The sequence below is a fragment of the Dermacentor variabilis genome, unplaced genomic scaffold, assembly GCF_050947875.1.
Source record: "Dermacentor variabilis isolate Ectoservices unplaced genomic scaffold, ASM5094787v1 scaffold_14, whole genome shotgun sequence".
NCBI lineage: Eukaryota > Metazoa > Arthropoda > Arachnida > Ixodida > Ixodidae > Dermacentor > Dermacentor variabilis.
This window is the reverse complement of record NW_027460302.1, coordinates 18,227,208-18,249,943: the sequence shown is the minus strand read 5'-3', so window position 1 is coordinate 18,249,943 and position 22,736 is coordinate 18,227,208. Positions and strand designations below refer to the sequence as shown.

General features: G+C 46.0%; 1 protein-coding gene across 1 annotated transcript in view; it reads left to right on the top strand.

The window, feature by feature from the left end:
• Positions 1 to 22,736, top strand: part of LOC142567663 (26S proteasome non-ATPase regulatory subunit 13-like) — a 296,627-nt gene that overhangs the window by 176,923 nt on the left and 96,968 nt on the right. Inside the window, exon 7 of the mRNA XM_075677845.1 lies at positions 8,109 to 8,280. Coding sequence (XP_075533960.1) covers positions 8,109 to 8,280 — 172 coding nt within the window. The remainder of the gene's footprint in view (positions 1 to 8,108; positions 8,281 to 22,736) is intronic.

Below are 22,736 nucleotides of genomic sequence, written 5' to 3'. Positions count from 1 at the left end.
TTTAAATTCCCTCATCGAGCAAAAGACAAAAATTAACAGGTTAAAAAGCAGAGCTTGAGTGTGTGTGTGTGTGGGGGGGGGGGTGCTCAGACATGTAGAGAGTTCAACATGTAGTGTGCTCTGAGAGTCATGGAGCCCTTGTCATCCTCATTGTGTAAATTTTGCATAAAACTTGTTTTCTCGTTTGGATGTTGCTCTTGATGTCTCTTTAACCCGACACCTGGCACAGCACGAGCCATGGAACCTTGGTGGCCGCTTGGACCCCCACCTTCACAACAGTAGTTATCGGCAGCTAATAGGCTTGACCTTCGCACTTTACGAAATATGTGATGCTTATGTTGCTCTTCCCTCTGTCAATGTCCTGCTTTATGTATCTGTCCTGTGAACCTGGATGAGCCTTGTACTGACAGAGACATCAGGGAGTGCTTGCTGTGGCAAAGTCCGCAACTGCGTCAATTGGCGCAGCTCATCCACGGCACGCTTGGCAGTATTTTGGTGGTAAAAATGGAGTGAACTGCTCGTTATGGTGGCATCAAGCACGGAGGGTTTTGCGGTGCCTGCGACATGTGGCACTGCGTGAGTCTCTACACTGAATATATTGTTAGGTGCGGAAAGACACAGACAAAAGAGATTATTTACATTGCATTTCTGGAGCAGCACACCTAGCACACCAAGATAGTAACCAGCTCGTGCCAAGCCCAGATGCCCGTCTTCGTCTTCCTTTGCACCATGTCTCACATGCGCCTGTTGTATTGTAACACAACCATTGGCGGCGAAAGCGCTCTCCCAGTGCTGCTAGATATCTGTGACAAGCAAAGAGTTGTAGGGCTTGAGCCTGGCGACGTGGACAATTTCACTAGTGTTCAGAGTGGAGGACGTTGCGAGGCTAACTGGAATCATTTCATAGGTGACATCAGTGACTTAGTGAACCACGCGCTATGGGCCTTTGTAACACTAGCAATAAATAGTGCGCAGAGGACGAGACAGTAAAATTCCGGTTTAGAACGACAGAAAGTTGAGCTAGTTGGTAAGGATTCATTATGCAAAAAAAAGAAAAAAAAATAGAGGTGAGGCATGCAGACAGGACACAAAAGTAAAAAAGCGGCGTTCGTGTTGTTCACTTCCTTACTCTTGTGTCCTGTCTGCACACCTCACCTCTTTTTTTTTTTTTTGCATAAAGTAAAATTCAGACTTACACGAACAGTGTGAGCATCTATACTGTTCGTGTGTGTCTGAATGTTACTGTCTCGTCCTCTGTGTGTTATTCATTGCTATTCAAATCATGAACCAACAAGTCCAAAAAGCTACGCTTCGCAACAAGACTGGAGTTTCTTGCAATGGGAAGGCACCCAAAGGAGCACTAGGACACCCAGCGAAAAGTGCCCTTCATGGTGACAGAGGTCATAGCGACACTTCTGGCTCTCTTGCGACACTGATAGGCGAGTGCAGGCAAGTTGTCGAGTGTGGGCAGCACGAGCCATGACATTGCGTGGATATTCACTTGTCGAGGTCATATTTGATGGTAGCAATGTGTCAACCACAAGAGTAGGTTCACAGCCATACCTCTTGTATGGAAAAAGAGGGGAATACATAAGCGGCATTCTCGATGTCAGGTGCATGCGAGCTGTCAACGAGGGAACAAGAAAAGCATCCGCGTGTTGATGCAGGCATTCAGACTTGTAAATCACAAAGTTTGAGAACACTTAGAGTCTCAAAGCTCAACGACCAAGCCTGCCCGTGGGATCCTTGTGGGAGGAAAGCCAGCAGAGAGCATGGTAGTCGGTTACTATGGAAAGGGGTTGACTGTAAAGGTAAGGATGGAACATGGCAACCGCCCAGACAACAGCAAGGCATTTCTGTTCTGTAATAGAATAGTTGCGCTTTGGGGGCGAGAGGAGGTGGCTGGCCTAAGCGACAATGCGATCTTGGCCACGCTGGGCTAGGACAGCGCCAACACCATGACCACTGGCATCCATATGCAATTGTGTTGGGGTATTAGGGTCAAAGTGGGCGAGGGTTGGTGGTAAGGTCAAATGCGTGATGAGACGAGAGAAGGCAGCAGATTGTGGAGGTCCCCATGGGAAAGGTATGCCTTTTTTGGAAAGGTCAGTGAGAGGTCGAGCAATAGCAGCAAAACCTTGAATAAAGCGGCAGAAGTAGGAATACAGCCCAACAAAACTATGAATGTCTGTGACTCACTTCGAAACCGGAAAGTTTCGAACAGAACAAATTTTGTCTGGGTCAGATCGTACACCGAAAGTGTCGACAAGCTGGTGCAAAACGGTAATATGACGGTGACCGAAATGGCATTTCGATGAGTTGATTTCCAGCCTGGCCTTACGAAAAACGTCAGGTATGGTAGAGAGTTGTTCAACGTGAGTGTAAAATGCAGGTCAAAAGGCGATAACGTTGTCAAGGTAGCACAGGCATGTGGACTATTTGAAACCCTGAAGCAATACTATACAATACAATCATAACACAAAAGTGGCCGACACATTACACAATTTAAAAGTCATAACTTTAAACTGAAAAAGACCATCAGGTGTTATAAATGTGGTTTTTTTTCTCTGCTCATATGGTCAACAGCGACCTGCCAGTATCCAGATCGAAGGTCATTGGAGGAGGAGTAGCTGGCGCCGTAGAGGCAGTCAAAGGCGTTGTCATTTGCGGCTTCGGGTACACACCTTTCTTACTCACTTCATTCAAATGGCAGTAATCCGCACAGAAGTGCCTCTCCCATCCTTCTTAACCAACACCACCAATGATGTTTACAGACTCGAAGAAGGCTCAATGATGTTTTTATCGAGCATATTATCTAGGTTTTTTAATGGCGATCTCCGGCGACTGCAGCCCGCTGGTGGCACATTCAGAGAAGATGAGCAGTTGGCAGGCGGTAGGTGGCAGAATTCTGGTTCATTTTCGGTGCCTGGCAGTGCGAAATCCGATGACGCCCCTATAGACAGCCATGTCGCAGTCGACATCAGCAGGCTGGTAATCACAAGGACAGTCATCTGCATTGCAAAGGTAAGGGTATTACATGGCTGCGTTGTGGTGCAGTCACCGAGTCCATTTTGTCACAAAGTTGTTGAGTATCGCTTCTTGTGAACACCTGCATGAAACACAGTAAAGTCGTGAATGGCTCCACCATCGCAGAGCCGGTTTCATGCCCCTTTGTCTTTCCACCATGGGAACAATGGCCGCTCAAGCGTTTCTGTTGATGCAGCCTGAGTCGGCGAGAATGCTGTACCATGCACTACCGCCACGCGATGTTAGGAAGGAGCGGAGGTCACTGTGCCGTTCTTAGGAGATCACAGTTTGGCGATGCTTCATTTACGCATTGCCAATAGCTGATAACTGTTCACGGTGATGTTTTACCTCTCAAACATATCATTATTTTTGCCCGTAGCGACATCATCATCATCATCAGTCTGATACACCCACTGCAGGGCAAAGGCCTCTCCCATACTTCTCCGACTACCCCGGTCATGTGCTAATTGTGGCCATGTCGTTCCTGCAAACTTCTTAATCTCATCCGCCCACCTAACTTTCTGCCGCCTCCTGCTATGCTTCCTTTCTCTTGGAATCCACTTTGCAACCCTTAATGACCATCCATTATCTTCCCTCCTCATTACACGCCTGGCCCATGCCCCATTTCTTTTCTTGATTTCAACTAAGATGTCATTAACTCAAGAGTATGACGGAAGCCCGTCTGGTCGGGATGATGCATACTTAAAAGAAGAGGTCTGGACACCGACCAAAAATGGTTTAAAAGAGTTATTTACGTTTCGTTTAGTTATTGGGAACAAGGCGCCCGTGGGGGAGCCGAAACGTAAATAACTCTTTTAAATTATTTTTGGTCAGTGTCCAGACCTCTTCTTTTAAGTATGTCATTAACTCGCGTCTGTTCCCTCACCCAATCTGCTCTCTTCTTATGCCTTAATGTTACACCCATCATTCTTCTTTCCATAGCTCGTTGCGTCGTCCTCAGTTTAAGTAGAACCCTTTTCGTAAGCCTCCAGGTTTCTGCCCCATACATGAGTACTGATAAGACACAGCTGTTATATACTTTTCTTTTGAGGGATAATGGCAACCTGCTGTTCATGATCTGAGAATGCCTGCCAAACGCACCCCAGCCCATTTTTATTCTTCTGATTATTTCAGTCTCATGATTCAGATCCGCGGTCACTACCTGCCCTAAGTAGATGTATTCCTTTACCCCTTCCTGTGCCTCGCTACCTATTGTAAATTGCTGTTCTCTTCCGAGACTGTTAAACATTACTTTAGTTTTCTGCAGATTAATTTTTAGACTCACCCTCCGGCTTTGCCTCTCCAGGTCAGTGAGCATGCATTGCAGTTGGTCCCCTGAGTTACTAAGCAAGGCAATATCATCAGCGAATCTCAAGTTACTAAGGTATTCTCCATTAACTCTTATCCCCAATTCTTCCAGATCCAAGTGTCTGAATACCTCCTGTAAACACGCTGTGAATAGCATTGGAGAGATCGTATCCCCCTGCCTGACGCCTTTCTTTATTGGGATTTTGTTGCTTTCTTTATGGAGCACTACTGTGGCTGTGGAGCCGCTATAGATATCTTTCAGTATTTTACATACGGCTCATCTACACCCTGATTCCGTAATGCCTCCATGACTGCTGAGGTTTCGACAGAATCAAACGCTTTCTCGTAATCAATGAAAGCTATATATAAGGGTTGGTTATATTCCACACATTTCTCTATCACCTGATTGATAGTGTGAATATGGTGTATTATTGAGTAGCCTTTACGGTTTCTGCCCCGTAGGTGAGTACTGGTAAGACACAGCTATTCTACACTTTTCTCCGAAGCGACATAGGTAAAGTTATTTAATGGCTGTTGTGTGCCTTTGTGCAGTCATCATGCCAACACCATAATGTCCAAGACTTTCGCGGTAGTTTCCGAATTTTATATCCTGGCCAACTAGAATGCTTCCATCTCATATGAAGAATACTGTCATGTCCCCGCTGGTAGTAAAATATATCACAAGCTCTTTAATAAAAAAATGCCTGCTGCGCTTGCAGTTTCAACATGACAGGCGATCAGAACCAGGCACCACTTTGAAGGAGCTATATGACACTGCAGTTCACCTTTTAGCTGGACGTTTTTAGAGAAGGCAACGGGAACAAAAATGACACTGCAAATCTGGTTTTATGACCAAGGCAAGTCCACCGTTTTCATGGTGCGACGATACATGTGTCCTGCCCTAGTGGATTAGTCGCAAAATGTTTTGGAAGGGTCTCGCGCGTGGTTGCACGCTGAGAAGTCCCCCGAAGAAAAAAAAAACATAATAAAAAGCGCTTTGACGCACGTTGCTGCAAACACTGGTGCCAGGTACCGCTTTGAAACTCAACTAGTAGCTCGACATCGGTGCGGTGCCGAAAACATACGTAGCATAAGACTGCAACTCCTCTTTAAAACAGAAAGCAGTCAGGGCTTCGTCCGAGTGGTCCGGACTACACCGTGTGCCATGTAGTTGCTGCCTTTCGTTTATGGCTAGCAAATTTAAGGAAAAACTTGTCCATTACGCTTGGGCGGCACCCAAAAATGTCACGTTGCTGACGAAGTCTTTGTACCGCGTGGGCCCACACTTGCTGATGGTGGCAGCTCGCGCTTGATTTCATGTACTCGTTTAAGGCGCTGTAACACTGAGTTGATATGAGACCGACAAGATGCTTACGCCAACGATTGACCGATTATTCAGCACAGTGTGTCACTGAAACCATCATACCAGGCCACGGAGGAAGACATTTAGGAGGTTAAACTCCCGTCAGCGCGAGCGAACGCTGGCGACCAGATAAGGTCACAACTGCATGCGCCGACAGGGCCGTATGCAGTGGCGGCGCCATGCGGCGCGTCGTAGAAGCCGCAGCGAAAAAAAAAAATGCAGCACCCGGGCAGGCAGGTCCGGCGCGCTCTCCGGCCACTTCCTCGGTGCCCTCAATAGAAGTCAGGCGCGCACGGCAGAACGGGAGCAACACGCTCGACCGGTTGCCCTGGCAACCGAAACGGCGGTAATTTCTTTCCAGGCCCCCAGGCGCCGCCAGCATAATGGCTCCGCGGGCTTGTGACCTTTTCTGGTCGCCGCAAACAGCGGAGTTTCCACTCCTAAGTGTTTCTTGCTTCGTGTACCAGGCCGACAACGACGCAACTGCATACAATGCAACCGACGAGTGTGAGTTGTTCTACTGTGACAGGCTTTCTTGTCGACGGCACCGACAAAATCAGCTTGCGTTCGTCTGGGCCCCGCGCGATTGGCCGTCGAACTGACAACACAATAGCGACAGTGTCTCCAGATGTATAAATGATTAATTGTGCCCAAAATGAGTCAAACATGCCTACCCAGTTGAAATGCACAAGCTTCAAGCCTCTCAAGCGCCGCCACATGGTTTGAGCCGATGTTGATACTGTCGAGTTTGTGCGCCCACTACTGGCGGTGCTGAACTGAAATATAAGCAATGAGGATGAAAGAAACTGTTTTTATAATTCAGTTCTACCCTTAGCGATTTGAAATCAGCTACACTTCACTTCGTGTAGCACGTACACAATAAGCGGGAAGTGGCAACACGGCGCTGCAGTGCCATCTGTACTAAAGTAGGGGGTTTTAATCTGTGCCTCATCGTATCCGTAGGCTGTCGGTCGCATTCGTCACGTATATGGGTGAGTATGTGCATGTTGTTATTCTGACACATTTCTCAATTCGAGAAATTCACTGTTTACCTCTGCATCAAACAGGAAACAAGAGATGGTGCATTTTGGTATAGAGCAGCATAACAACCGTCTCGCTCAGTTATACCAATGATATGAGTGATGGCATCCATGTCTTCGCGAGAGAACAACACGGCTTATTAATGAGCGCTTATGTGTGCACAGTTTTCTGTAATGATAGTTTATGGCACTCGCATACTGTAGGTATAATAGAGTTAAATTAAAGTGAAAACCAGTAATAAATTAACAGCCTCTAATATATGCATCTGGATCACAGTTGCCATTGTTTAAGTGGTTCGGCCGCTCATATTTACTCATCTCAGAGTGGAGCAACACGCTACATATGTGCAGATATGTATACTTTGCTACGTTTTGACATTATTCCATATCAGCAATGCATCTCTTCCACTATATGTGAACAAGTGCACCGCTTTGATAAATCCGACGCGGAAGAGTGCACTCTAAGAATTCTTGAATGTGCAAAATGCCTAAGAAGATGTCTAAAAAGAATACAAAAAGCGAACTCCAAGTGCAGAAATCACCGCCAACAAACTCCAAGGCAGCTGTGTCGGCAAACTGAACTCAGCATGGCTTTATCGGCCCCAGTGTTTGCACAAGAGCATACTCAGGCCTGCTGACCCAGTAGTCGGCGAGTGCCACATGGCTTCCAAGAATGACATGCAGTTCCAGACAAGATATTAATCATTTCTGATCCGTGAAATGCACATTCGACGCGCACTCAACGTGGGTGCAGGTACACAAATCAACCGGTAGATGCCCTGGCACCCTTCCAAAACATTTCCAGTGGTGTGCGGCAGAGGGCAGCACAGGAAAATGAAAAAGGTGGTTTGTAATTGCTGATGCCAGCTTCAGTCCTTTTTGTTTGTTTTCAAGGTCGTGTGCATATATAACAAACTACCGATAGAACTACCACTTTTCGCATAACTATTGAGTTTAAATGTGTTCGACTGTACAAGGGTGCTCTGGCGGCGCTCTTTGCATTCCTTTGGTCAGAATTCAGAACTCGGAACACATTTGCCTGGTTCTTTCAGAGCACTCTAATCTGCGCTCATTTTCGACCTGAAAGCGTGATCGAGACCCGACCACATTCTGGTCACGTTTCGTTGCTGCCGTGGTAGTTGTGCTTACCCAAGCCTTGTCTGTATTTGCAACAGAAGTAGTAGTAGTGACCTCAGTCTGCTTCCATTGCTTTAAAAGATGGCTTAATATCTCTGGCTAGGATCTGTAGTGCGCTTTGCATGATTGCGACTTCTGCGTGCTTACCAGAATCAGGTGAGTGTGATATGAGGGACAGATTGCTATTGCAGCCTCTGCTTGGCACAAAGGTTGATCGTGAGCCCACTTTGCAGAAGGTTCTGGAGGAAACAGAGTCCCAGGCCGAGTCCCTCCCGGGCGTGACGGAGGTGCATGGCCGCTTCTACCAGCTGTGCAGTGACTACCACCAGCAGATGGGTGACCACCAAGCCTACTACAGGGACGCCCTGCGCTTCCTCGGCTGCACATCGCTTGACCGTATTCCCAGTGAGAGCCTTTCCTTAGCTTGGCTGCTGCAGTGCTGACCTTTGGGTGCAGTCTCTTATACAGAACAGACCATTGTTGTACATTGTACTGTACATTGCTTGTGTGAGGGCTGTACATTGTTTTTTGGATGTTCTGCAGGGTGCAGGTCTTGCAAGAGGCAGGCTTACGGCTACCCACTGAACATGCTCAGATTGCTATGCAGAATAGTGTAGCAACCACTAGTGGCCAGACATGAGTGCTTTTATTCAATTGTTGATGCCGCTTCTGCTGCCCTCTTTGTTTGATGAGCTTGCCTTATCAGATCTCTGCTAAAGCTGGTCATCCTCTCTGCTGTCCATTACAGTTTGAAATTTCCATTGCCTTGAAACTGTGGACTGCAGCCTCAAGCAAAACAGCCATGCACATGTTCAAAATCCACGCTTTCTTTTCTCGCAGCAATACACCTCAGCACGGCCATTACCGTTGAAGCACTGTGAATCTAAACACGTAATTGGGATCCGGTGGGAGACCGTGACGATGACAGTGCGATCATCAGCAGGACAGTAATTAGTCTCATCTAGTAGCAGCTTGCGGAAATTAACCAGCATGCAGGTATAGCCTCTGAGATTGCAACGTTGCAGCATTGCAATCTTGGAGGCCAAGCATGTAGGTATGCACATGACCCTTCCTGAAACGTGAACAAATGTTCACGGTTGAAAGTGGGGTGCAGGCCTTACATGTAGTAATGCCACAGCTATTCACTGATTCAGCTATTTACTGATTCATTCCAGATTTCAGTGATAGACCTTGAGAATTTACTGATTTTGCTGCCTTCCAGAAAAACAATAGTGAAATGTATACTAATTGAACATTTTTGCCTTTTCTACTACACCAAACATCGTTATAAAGAACTGGGATATAATCAAATAATGTATCATCATCAGCAGCAGCAGCCTGGTTACGCCCATTGCAGGGCAAAGGCCTCTCCCATACTTTTCCAACTACCCCGGTCATGTACTAATTGTGGCCATGTTGTCCCTGCAAACTTAATCTCATCCGCCCACCTAACTTTCTGCCGCCCCCTGCTACGCTTCCCTTCCCTTGGAATCCAGTCCGTAACCCTTGATGACCATCGGTTATGTTCCCTCCTCATTACATGTCCTGTCCATTCCTATTTCTTTTTCCCGATTTCAACTAAGATGTCATTAACTCATGTTTGTTCCCTCACCCAGTCTGCTCTTTTCATATCCCTTAACATTACATCCATAATTCTTCTTTCCATAGCTCGTTGTGTCATCCTCAATTTACATAGAACCCTTTTCGTAAGCCTTCAGGTTTCTGCCCCATACATTAGTACTGGTAAGACACAGCTGTTATAGACTTTTCTCTTGAGGGATAATGGCAACCTGCTGTTCATGATCTGAGAATGCCTGCCAAATGCACACCTGCCCATTCTTATTCTTCTGATTATTTCAGTCTCATGTTTCGGATCCGCAGTCACTACCTGCCCTAAGTAGATGTATTCCCTTACCACTTCCAGTGCCTCGCTACCTATCTAAACTGCTGTTCTCTTTCGAGACTGTTAAACAATAGTTTTCTGCAGATTAATTTTTAGACTCACCCTCCGGCTTTGCCTCTCCAGGTCAGTGAGCATGCATTGCAGTTGGTCCCCTGAGTTACTAAGCAAGGCAATATCATCAGCGAATCGGAAGTTACTAAGGTATTCTCCATTAATTCTTATCCCCAATTCTCCCCAATCCAGGTCTCTGAATACCTCCTGTAAACACACTGTGAATAGCATTGGAGAGATCGTGTCTCCCTGCCCGACGCCTTTCTTTATTGGGATTTTGTTGCTTTGTTTATGGAGGAGTACGGTGGCTGTGGAGCCGCTATAGATATCTTTCAGTATTTTTACAGGGTCACAGGGTTAGTCATAATTTCAAGAAAGTGGCGTGTAGGTATGGAGTACCTGTGGTCTTCTTCACCCTGAACAAGCTGGCCAGTCAAACAGTCAAAGGCATTTGTATGACCAACGCCACCGACACGTGCACTTTCTGCCTGGTTCTTTGGTGCTTCTATGGTCTCCGTCGTGTCAGGTCAGCCTGTCAGAAAAACTGCTGTCTCGTTACACAGGCCCATACCAAGTGCTTCGTGCCATGACTCCCGTCACCTATGAGATCACCCCTGACGCCCCATCTGCTTCCCAGTCCAGTGATATCATGCACGTTACACGACTGAAGCAGTATCACCTTCCCAGTGGTGACATTTAGACACTCCGGGAGGTCGCTTCTGCCGCCGGGGGAACATGCTACACTCGTGTGGCATTTGTTTGTTTGAAGAGGTGTAGGGGCGCCATCACTTGAAAAAAGAGGAGGAAGAACAAACTGGGCTTGCGCTGTGAATCTAACCGGTCAGCGCTGCAACCGTTGTTGTAAATATAACCTGTAAATAGTTGCTCATCTTTCTCACTCGTCCCACGCGTAACAATATTTATCGTAGAATGACCACATATCCCACCTTCAAAGTAAGCTATCTAGGACAATTGGCGCACTGTGGAATATAGGTTATTTAATTCCAAAGAGATTAAAACCAGTTATATATCATGCATCTACAATACTGTTTACTGATATTGGGCTCTACAATGGCGACAGATTTAAATAAACTAGAGGTTTTACAGAAGAAAGCTGTTCGTTCTCTTGAACGCGTCTGCTACAATGATAACACATGTATACGTAAAATGAGGTATAAATTAGTTCCACCAAATCTTCTTTATACAGAGAAGCTCTCACTTTATATGTTCACGCAAATTAAAGAAAACTGGGCAAATTTTGAGTCTGTCTATCTTTTTCTTGGCTAGGAAAAAAAACAAAGGAAACCAACTGGTCATAATTTACCTTCAGGATTACAGTGAAAAGAAGGCAATTTTTGCAAACTGCAAGAAACTCGAAGGGTCTGACATCTACATTCAGAACAGTTATTCCCCTTCCACACTGAAAAAAAAGAAAACTCCTCTGGGACAGCTGTAAAGAAGACCGGCTGCTTAAAAAGAGAGCTTCATTGATTCATGATAAGCTTAAGATTGGTAGGGATACTTTTTATTGGGATGAATGCCTTAACAGATGCGTACAAATTCCCCAAAGCTCCCTTCGGACTCCCACAACAAACGAACTAAACCATTCTTCAAACTCACAGGATTGACGTGCTCCCCAAGAGCCACATAAGCAGCTCAGACTGATTAATGTCAATGCCCGCAGTATTCAAAATAAAACTGATGCGTTGGAAATTTTATTACTAAAGCATGATCCTCATATTACTGTCTTAACTGAAACTTGGCTACATGATGAAATAAGTGACGATATATTTCCTCTTTCCTATACAGTGTTCCGAAAAGACAGGTGCACCAGGGAGGGGGGGCGTGGGGTGTTGCCGTCCTAATCAAAAATGGCATTTCTGCCCATCTCTTGGAAGATATCCCTGAGATTGAATGTTTGCGCGTCAAGATAAGCTCTTGGGGTCACAGCTTTATTGTTTGCGCCATATATAAACTCCCGGATACTACAAAAATGAATACTTACAAAAATGAGAGGATGAAATGAACAGGCACAGAAAGAATAAGATTATATTGGCAGGTGACTTTAATTTACCGTACATCAACTGGGAGCGCCCTAATACTGAAAACGCGTTCAGCAAGCACACCTACATTTCCTTCAGTATTATGCTAGGTTACAACCTGAAGCAGGTGCTACTCGAGCCGACACGCTTACAGGGCACTTGCAGTTCCGGCTTGGTATTTCTTAGCCAGGATTTTTCGGAATGTTTTGTTTGTATTGGAAGAAGGACCTTCCGACCACCGCCTGGTGAGCATTACCTTACCAGCTGTACAGCTGGTGCAAAACCTCAGTGCTTAGCTAGAAAGATTATTCTCATGCCAATGATGTGTTCACCATAGAGCATGTGGAAAACGTTCTCGTTGATTTTACCAGCACTGATGCCTGTTCTCTGTGGAATTGCTTCAAAATTATGTGCCACTACTGCATGAACAAATTCATCTCTTGTAAAAGTAAGGAAGTTCGCAAACATACACCTTGGATGACGCGCAATGTTATTCATATTAAATGCAAGGTAAAAAGGTTAAAAAGAAAGCATGGCAATCCAGTTAAAATAAAACAGGCGCGGAACTCTCTCGAACAGAAGGTGACTGCTGCAAAGAGTTACTATTATAACAACTCTCTGCCTAACTTTATTAAGAATGATCCTACGAAATTCTGGAACCATATGAAGAAAAAGGAAACCGATTTCACAGATAATAATCCAGCGCACATCAATAACTAATGACGAAGACATAGCACAACATTTTAATGAGCACTTTCAGAGTGTTTTTGCAGTGTCACATGATTGCATTACTATGCTTCCAGTGAAACAGGTATTTGATGTGGATTCTATTTCTTATGCTGGAATTGTCAACACATTGGTAAACCTGAAGACCAAAGCTTCTTGTGGCCCTGACGAAATCCTTAACATCTTTCTAAAATGTTATCCTGAACTTATTGCCAGCTTTCTTGTACGAATTTTTTCTGCTTCTTTTCTGTCGGCACAACTGCCCCATGAATGGAGAGTGGCCCGAGTTGTTCCAATATTTAAAAAAGGAGATTGATTAAGACTGCAAAATTATCGTCCAATTTCTCTGACATCACAATGCTGCAAGCTCTTGGAGCACATCGTGGCAAACTATATAATGGAATTCTTGGCTGAAAACAATGTGCCCACAGAGTTTCAGCATGGCTTCAGAAAGGGTTATTCGACTGTAACGCAATTGGTATCAGTGATTCATTTATTTGCTTTATCTCTAGACAATAATGGCCAAATAGATGTAATATCTTTAGATTTCAGAAAAGCCTTCGATAGGGTTCTGCAGACAAATTAATCTTCAAACTTAGAATTATTGGCATACCTGACATTTTCATAAACTGGATTATTTCTTACCTGAGCAAACGCACTCAGTACGTTACAATTGGTGAACATAGCTCAGCCACTCTCCCAGTCACATCAGGGGTGCCCGAAGGTAGTGTCTTGGGGCCTTTACTGTTTCTGATGTATATAAATGACATTGTTAAAACCATAACTCCTGGTACGTAAATTAGACTGTTTGAAGACGATTGTGATATACAGTGATATACCTTGTCAGAATGATCAGACTGTCCTTGAAAAGAATTTAAATAACATATTGAAGTGGTGTAATGAATAGAGTATGTTTATTAACGCTGACAAATCCGTATTTCTGCGTATAACTTGTAAAAAAAAACACTAACTTTTTCTTATACGCTAGGTTCTTCAGCTCTGCGTGAGACTAACAATTACAAATACTTAGGTGTTATGTTGACTTCCACATTGTCATAGAACATGCACATTAACGATATTTGTTCTTTTGCTTTCTGCAAACTCTGTTTCCTAAGACACAAACTGAAGAATGCCCCTCCTAATGGGAAATTACTGTTATTTTACATTTATTAGACCAAAGTTAGAGTATGCATGTATATCATGGGATCCTTACACTAAGTCAAATATTGTGCGTCTTGAAAAAAATAAAGCAGTTAAGTTTATATTTCATAAATTCGCAAGACTGGATTCTCCCTCTAAAATTATGACAGAAAATTCCATACCCACTCTTGAATCATGCCGAAAGCTGCTAAAGCTTGAATTCCTTTCCCTTCTTCTTAACAACAGGCTTGAAATTAAACCATCGACTTACATAACACCTGCAGTAACACGGCACACAAGACAGCATCATCCGGACTCACTAACACCCTATTATGCTCGAACTGACACGTTTAAATTTTCTTTTTTTACCAGAACAATATCAGACTAGAATGACATCTTACAGACAGAGTGTGACTAAAAATTGTATAAATTTGTATTCACTTGTCCCTAATTTGTTCTCTTTCGTTTGTATGCATTCTATTGCCCCTCTGCTTGGACTGAAAGGTCTGCAGTATGTACTAAATAAAAAAAAGACCACAGAATGCAGCTTTCGTGTGATTATAAACTACCTAAGATTAGAACTAATTATGGGATGCAAAGCTTGAGGTATAAAATTCCAAAGCTCCTAAATGAGAAAAAGGAAATGTTAGACCTAATAGAGCAATCGCCTTCAATAAAATTGTATAAAAGAAATATACGTAACCGAACAGAGCTCGTTGGTGTGATGTACGGTTTTCAGGTGAATTCTGTGTTTTTATGAAGTGAGTTCTAAATGCTTGTTCATGCCAATTTAAGCCCAATGAATAATCCTGTAGTGTTTTTATATGTAAGACATGGTAAAGAACTATTGTCTGTTCTTGTTTCCCGATTCCTATGTTTGTTCCCGAATGCATACTGTTGCAAATCCTGATATTAAGAACTGAAATAGCAGTACCATTATGGTTAATTGCATTTTTTATTATTTGCCCAAACTGTGTTGCTCAGGCTGTTTTTATGGTTGCACATTGGGTGTTTGTTTTTCTTAGCTTGCAGTGTATAATTTTTTTTCTCGAACATGCCTCATAAATTCCTTGTTCAAATCCCCCCTCCCCTTCGTTTTTCCTTTTCTCCTTATTCTTACGCTGTCCTGATTGCTTCGCTAGAACGCAGATTGTACAGGAGTCAGGCGCATGCTAGCGCCTTTAGTCCTGACCCTCCTGGTTTTCTGCAATCAAACTGAAGAATTTGTGAATGAAAAAATATTGTTATGTGTGGAAAGACACAGACGAAAGATGCTATTTACACACTATTTACACTGGAGCCAGGCAGCCAGGCTGACACTCGCTCGTGCCAAGGGCACTGACCAACTTCTTCGTCGTTGTCGCTTCGGCTCGTCTCTTGCGTATCGCTCAGTGATATCATAATATTAACCCCCGGCGGCAAAAGCACCGTCACGGTGCTGTTAAATATCCAAAGTGCATGGAGAGTTGTAGGGCTTGAGTCGGGCAACGTGGACAATGTCACTGGTTGTCACAGCGGAGGACGTAGTGGGCGTGGCTAGGACGATTTCATAGGTGACATCGGCCACTTTGCGTATCACGCGATATGGGCCTGTGTAACAGGAAAGCAGTTTTTCACAAAGGCCGATTTTACGCGATGGTGACCAAAGCAACACGACGGCGCCGAGCACAAAATGGACATCACGGTGACGGAGGTCGTAGCGTTGTTTCTGCTTGTCTTGAGACACTTGTAGATGAGCGCGCGCAAGTTGGCGAGCATGGTCAGCATGGGCGATTGCATCACGGGCGTAATCGCTAGTTGAAGCTGTGGCGGACAGAAGCACAGTGTCCAGTGGTAGCGTCGGTTCGCGGCCATACAAGAGGTAAAACGGGGAAAAGCCAGCAGTTTTGAGACGGGAAGAGTTGTATGCAAAGGTTTTGTAAGGTAGAGCCAGGTCCCAGTCACGGTGGTCATCTGAAACATATTTGGATAGCATGTCTGTAAGAGTGCGGTTCAAACGCTCAGTGAGGCCGTTCGTTTGGGGGTGGTAGGAGGTGGTAAATTTATGCTGTATTGTGCAGGCACGCATGATGTCGTCAGTGACTTTGGCCAAAAGGTGCGGCCGCGGTCTGTAAGCAATTGACGCGAAGCACCATGCATCAAAATGATATCATGTAGGAGGAAGTCCGCAACATCAGTTGCACAACTGGTCGGAAGAGCACGGGTTACGGCGTAGCGGGTCGCGTAGTCCGCCGCGACTGCAACTCACTTGTTTCCTGATGTAGATTTCGGAAATGGGCCGAGAAGGTCCAAGCCGACACAATATAAGGGCTCGGCAGGGATGTCGAGCGGCTGCAGGTAACCAGTGGAAAGCTGGGAAGACTTCTTGCATCATTGGCAAAGTTCACAAGCGGCGACGTAACGTCGTACGGAACGGGCAAGGCCCGGCCAGAAAAAACGGCGATGTACACGGTCATAGGTTCGAGATATGCCGAGGTGTCCTGCCGTTGGTGCGTCGTGAAGCTCTTCTAGAACGGTGGAGCGGAGGTGTTTAGGTACTACAAGCAGGAACTCGGAGCCGTCCGCATGAAGGTTACGACGGTACAGAGTACCGTCGCGGAGGACGAAGAGGCGTAGAGCACCATCGGCCGGAGAGTGTTCAAAACGGTCTATGAGTGCTCTGATGTAGGCGTCACGGCGTTGCTCGTCGGCGCAATGAAGCAGCTGGGATACAGAGAATACGCAAGAAGCACTGGCAATATTAGAGGAGTCAGAGTCATCAGCAGGGTAATGCGACAAACTGTCAGCATCTTGGTGCAGGCGACCAGACTTGTACACCACGGAATATGAAAATTTCTGTAGCCTCAAAGCCCATCGACCAAGCCGGCCTGTAGGATCTTTTAGCGATGAGAGCCGGCAGAGAGCATGATTATCAGTGACTACAGAAAAAGGGCGACCGTAAAGGTAAGGACGGAACTTCGCAACCGCCCAGACGACAGCAAGGCATTCTCGTTCTGTAATGGAATAGTTGCGCTCCGATGGTGCTAGGAGGCGGCTCGCATAAGCAATAACGCGATCCTTGCCATGCTGACGCTGGGCTAAGACGGCACCTACGCCATGAACGCTGGCATCTGTACGTAACTGTGTAGGGGCATCAGGGTCGAAGTGGCCGAGAATGGGTGGTGAGGTTAGAAGAGTGACGAGACGAGAGGAGGCGGCGGCTTCTGCAGTACCCCACGAGAATTGTACGCCTTTCTTCAAAAGATTAGTTAGGGGCCTAGCAATTGTCGCAAAATCTGGAACAAAACGACGAAAGTATGAGCACAGCCCTACAAAACTTCGAAAGTCTGCGGCTGTCTTCGGAGCTGGAAACTCTAAGACAGCGCGAGCTTTGTCGGGATCAGGCTGTACTCCGGAAGCGTCAACGAGATGGCCCAGAAGAGTAATTTGTCGGTGGCCAAAACGACATTTGGACGAGTTAAGTTGCAGCTTCGCCTTTCGAAATACATCAAGTATAGTTTTGAGACGCTCAAGGTGAGTGTCGAACATTGGCGAGAAGACGATGACGTCGTCGAGGTAGCAGAGGCATGTGGACCATTTGAAACCTTGGAGCAAGGAGTCCATCATACGCTCAAAGGTGGCAGGGTCGTTGCATAATCCAAACGGCATTACTTTAAGTTGGTATAGGCCATCAAGTGTGATGAAAGCGGTTTTTTCTCTGTCCATATCGTCAACAGCAATCTGCCAATATCCCGAACGAAGATCAATAGATGAGAAATAGCTGGAACCGTGCAGGCAGTCAAGGGCGTCGTCTATACGTGGGAGCAGGTAGACGTCCTTCTTTGTAATGCTGTTCAGATGACGGTAGTCGACGCAGAAGCGCCACGTGCCGTCCTTCTTTTTAACCGACACCACAGGCGACGCCCAGGGACTCGAACAAGGCTCAATGATGTTTTTATCGAGCATTTTGTTCACTTCATCTTGAATTACTCGGCGTTCCGACGCAGAAACTCGATACGGCCGTCGGTGAATAGGAGTAGCATCACCAGTAAGAATGTGATGCTTGACCGCAAGCGTCTGGCCTAAAGGGCTATCGTCGAAGTTGAAAATATCGCGGTAGGACGACAATACTTCGCAAAGATCTTCAGCCTGCGTAGAGGACAGGTCCGTCGCAACCATTTTCTTTATGTTAGGGTCGACGCCCAAGGCTGGCGCGAGGGGCATGCTAAGCTCGCGAGAACCTTTCGGTCGATAACGCTGCCACATATTGGTCGTCGAGACAATCAATGGTGGCGAGGCAAATACCTTGCAGTAGAATTTGCTTTGCCAATATAAAGTTACTGACAGGCATGCGAGTGTGGTTCGCAGTAATAGTAAGCATACTGTGAGGCACGGTGACATCATACTGTATTGGGATGTCGAGCAGAGGAGTGACGAGGTACTCGCCATCAGGAACTGGTGGGAAAGACTGGTGTTCAATGTAGGCTATGGATTTTGGCGGCAGGCGAAGAAAGCCGGTGGAGCGTAAGCGGCATATGGGTGCGTCAGAAGGTTCTGCGAGCATCGGCAACTCAAGGCGAAGTGTACTGGAAGAGCAGTCAATAAGAGCAGAATGGGCGGAGAGAAAATCGAGGCTGAGAATAAGTTCGTGGGGTCAATGAACAATTACGATGAAGAGGACAGGAGTGTGGCGGCCGGCGATGCTGACACGTGCCGTACACATGCCAATGATAGGCACAGTACCGCCATCGGCAACGCGGACGACGCAGGCCGACGCTGGGGTGAGGAGCTTGTTCAGTCGTCGTCGGAAGGCAGCACTCATAATACAAAGATGTGCTCCTGTATCTATGAGTGCCATGACAGGATAGCCGTCAATGTCAACGTCAAGAAGGTTTCGGTTAGTAAGTAACGTGAGCAGAGGATTTGAGGGCAGGCTCGACAACGCAGCTTCACCTCCAGAAGCTGCAGTGCCTAGTTTTCCGGCTGGGTCCGGGAGGCAATAGGCGGCGAAGAAAAGCGGTGGGGTTGGGGCGAATGAGACTGGTGGCGTCGAGGTGAGGGCAAGCGGCTGTAGCGAAGGTTCGGAGCAGGGGCATCAGCGGTAGTGGGTTCATGGCGGGTGGCATAGGGTACAGAAGGTCCAAAGGTGCGTGAATAAGTGGCGGCGTAAGTCCGAGGAGGTGGGGGCCATCGGTTGCGGCAGTGACGGGCGATATGGCCGATGCGACAGCAGTGGAAGCAGATCGGCCTGTCATCAGGGGTACGCCATTCGGACGGGTTGCGGCGAGATGTAGCAGAAAAGGACTGCCGGGGACGAGGAGGGCCGCTAGATAACTGGGGAACGCTGGGTCGAGACGTGGAACACACGGTGTTCAGACCCATGTTTTCAAATTCCTGTCTGACGACGGCCTGAATCATTGCAATGGTGGTTGCTGGCGGATCGGGAGGCGTCGTGGAGAAGGCTGGCAAACAGGCGGCCTCGAGTTCGCGGCGAACACAGGTGGTGGTCTGACGCGATCGACCCTCACATGTCGATGTAGCAGCAGTGTTGAGTAGCCGCGCAATGTGGTGCGAGATACGGCGGCTCTTAACTTGTTCAAGGCGACGGAATTATTTTATAATGGTGTCGATAGTCGAGACATTGCCGAAAACAAGCAAATTGAAAGCGTCGGCGATGCCTTTTAGCACATGTGCCACTTTATCTGCTTCGGACATATAATCATCAGCTTTACGGCATCGAGCCAAGAGGTCGAGGATGTAGGAAACGTATGGCTCTGTAGATGACTGAACACGAGACGCAAGAGCCTTTCTCGCGGCAGCCTTGCGCCCAATGGAGTCGCCGAAGAGTTCCCGTAGCTTTTCTTTGAAACTGTCCCAACTGGTTATTTCGTCATCATGCATTTGGTGCCACACACGTGGCGTGCCGCCGAGATAAAAGATGACATTGGCGAGCATAATCGTTGGGTCCCACCTGTTATTAGCGCTGGCATGTTCATAGAGCTTGATCCAGTCGTCGACATCCTGTCCCTCTAGGCCAGAGAACACACCTGGGTCACGATTTAGGGCAACCGTGACGATTGGAGCAGTCGGGCAAGCCGAAGCCGTTGCAGAGGCGAGCTTGTCAACGGGAGGCAAGGTGACAAGCTCGGTGTGCCGGCCACTTGGGAGTTCCGTGGTGAGGATGGGGATCGCTGACCTCCACCAGAGATGTTGCGTGTGGAAAGACACAGACGAAAGATGCTATTTACGCGCTATTTACACTGGAGCCAGGCAGCCAGGCTGACACTCGCTTGTGCCAAGGGCACCGACCAACTTCTTCGTCATTCTCGCTTCGGCTCGTCTCTTGCGTATCGCTCAATGATATCGTAATGATATGTATTGGAAAGTATCTACAGAGCTTCCACAGCTACCTTAATTCTCCACAAGGAAAGTAGGAAAATACCTATAAAGAAAGGGGTCAGAGAAGGAGACACAATCTCTCCAATGCTATTCACCACATGGTTGGAAGAAGTATTTCAGCTATTAAATTGGGACGGCTTAGGGGTAAGGATCAACGGTGAATATCTCAGCGACCTTCGGTTTGCAGATAACATTGTCCTATTCAGCAACACTGGGGACGAATTACAACAAATGATTGAGGACCTTAACAGAGAGAGTGTAAGAGTGGGGTTGAAGCTTAATATGCAGAAGACAATGATAATGATCAATAGCCAAGCAAGGGAACAAGAGTCCAGGATCGCCAGTCAGTCTGTAGAGTCCACGAGGGAGTATGTTTAACTAGACCAATTACTCATAGTAGACCCTGATCATAAGAAGTAAATTTACAGCAGAATATAAATAGGTAGGTGTGCAATCGGCAGAAACAGGTTGGCACGGGGACAAACTGGAGCCGGCTGATAACGGGTTTCATTCGCCTTATATTCGAATAATGTGAAAATTCACATGTTTAAAATAAATATAATTAGTTCTGTGGTTTTTAGCCTTACCTTCGCAACCTGCACCTTTACGTCTCGATCCAATCTATAGGCAAGTCGATCGAAGTCTAAAGTTGGTTTTGGTTGGAATCGACGCCATTTTCACTGTACTATGCTGTATTTGTGTTACTGTTATGTTAATTCTTCCCTATTGCAGAAAATCAGGTAATCATCAACGTAACGAAATATTGTGATAATGCTATCACCTAAGGCTTTCTCTAAGCAGCTGTCCAACCTTACTCAGGTAATTATTGCTAAGAATAGGGGCAACCTTTGAGCTAATACAAATGCCTGATTTCTACAGAAAAATGCCATCTCTCCACCCAATCAGCGTCGACTTCAAGTACACTGAAAGAATTTCTAGAAAAGCTCCCATGGAAACACCACATCTGTCAATAAAAGCCGACTCTTGCACTTGTTCTTTAATGCACTCATTTACAGAATTTAGCAACCCGTCATGCGGCAAGGAATAATACAGGTCTTCGATATTCATGCTAGAAGCTGTACAATCACCAGAATTTTCCTTTCTCAAATATTGAACTAGTGCCTGAGAATTGCGCAAGCAAAAGGGGTCTGAAAAAACTAGTGAAGCTAAGCAGTTCTGTCGGTAACTAGCAACACAGACCTTCCACGTCCCTTTCTCTGACACTATAGCACAAAAATGAATTTCTTGCTTATGGGTCTTCGCCGAAAAAAACAGTGCTAAGGTGAGGGATTTTGCTTTCTTGACATTACAGACAACCCCATCAAGATTATGTCTTGACAGGAGGTCAACCGCACGTTGCTTAACTACCGAAGGCTTGAGTTTTACTGGCCGTAAATTTTTTTCTATGGTTTAAATCGCTTTTTCTGAAAGCATGTCATGTGGCATAATTACGAAATAACCTTCCTTCTCAGATATTACTGGTCCAAGTTTATGCTCCACAAGGTAATTAACGGTCGGACAGGGTCAGACGTCTTAAAATGAGAATTTAATTGTTTAATGCTAGCAATGCAATCTGAAATACAGCACGAGCGTTCTTCCAGGACGAACCTGGTTATGCAGCGCGGTATGCTTAAAACATCAACGGGTTTTATGTTAGGCTTAAAACAGTGCTTAGGACCTAAAGCAAGGATTCTTCTATGGGTATCACTTACTATGGCGTCTCCAAGAACGAGTACATTATTTGACGGTGAATTATTAGAAAGGTGTTTCCTCTTACTTTGTTGAAGCTCTGGAAGTTTCATCCTCTATAAGAAGTCCGTGTGTTGCATGGCTACCCTATTCCAGTCAGCGTAGGGGCGGTTCCAATGGCGACCGTCTCCCAGGGCCGCGCAACGAACCTTTAGACACTCCTGATAGAACCTAACTTCGCACCATGATTCAGCGGAAAGAATAGCTCCAATCGTCCTGGCATGCCCAGTTGATGGTTAAAGGAAGCCACACATCATTTGAACTTCCAATGGAACGACCCGCTGGCGACTAAGCCACGACATGGTTCTAGCACGAAACAGAATTGTGCAGATAAGTAAGGGAACATGGAAAAGGGCTCAGAGTACTAGAAATGAAGCTTAGAATGACAGAAAGCTGAGCTAGTTGGTAAGGATTCATTACGCAAAAAAGAGGTGAGGTGTGCAGACAGGACACAAGAGTAGAGAAGTGGACAACACGAACGCCGTTTGCGTTGTCCACTTCTCTACTCTTGTGTCCTGTCTGCACGCCTCACCTCTTTTTTGCAAACAAATATTGACAGGCTGGTTGGCTTTAGGAGCACAAATGAGGCAGTGCAAGGGGACATGGGTTGGGCGTCTTGTCAAGTCAGAGAAGCGCAGAGCAATATTAGTTTTTGAAGAAAGACTCAGGAACATGGATGAAAATAAATGGGCAGCTAAAGTGTACAAGTATGTGAACTTGAAAAGTGTAGACTTAGAATGGAGGAAGAGGTCAAGGAAGTTGGCAACCAAGTGCAAGGTAATTAAAGCTGTCTATAGACAACCAGGGGTCATCAGAAAGAAAGTGAGAGAAACAGAGACAGTTAAATGGATGCAAAGAATGGAAACAAAAAG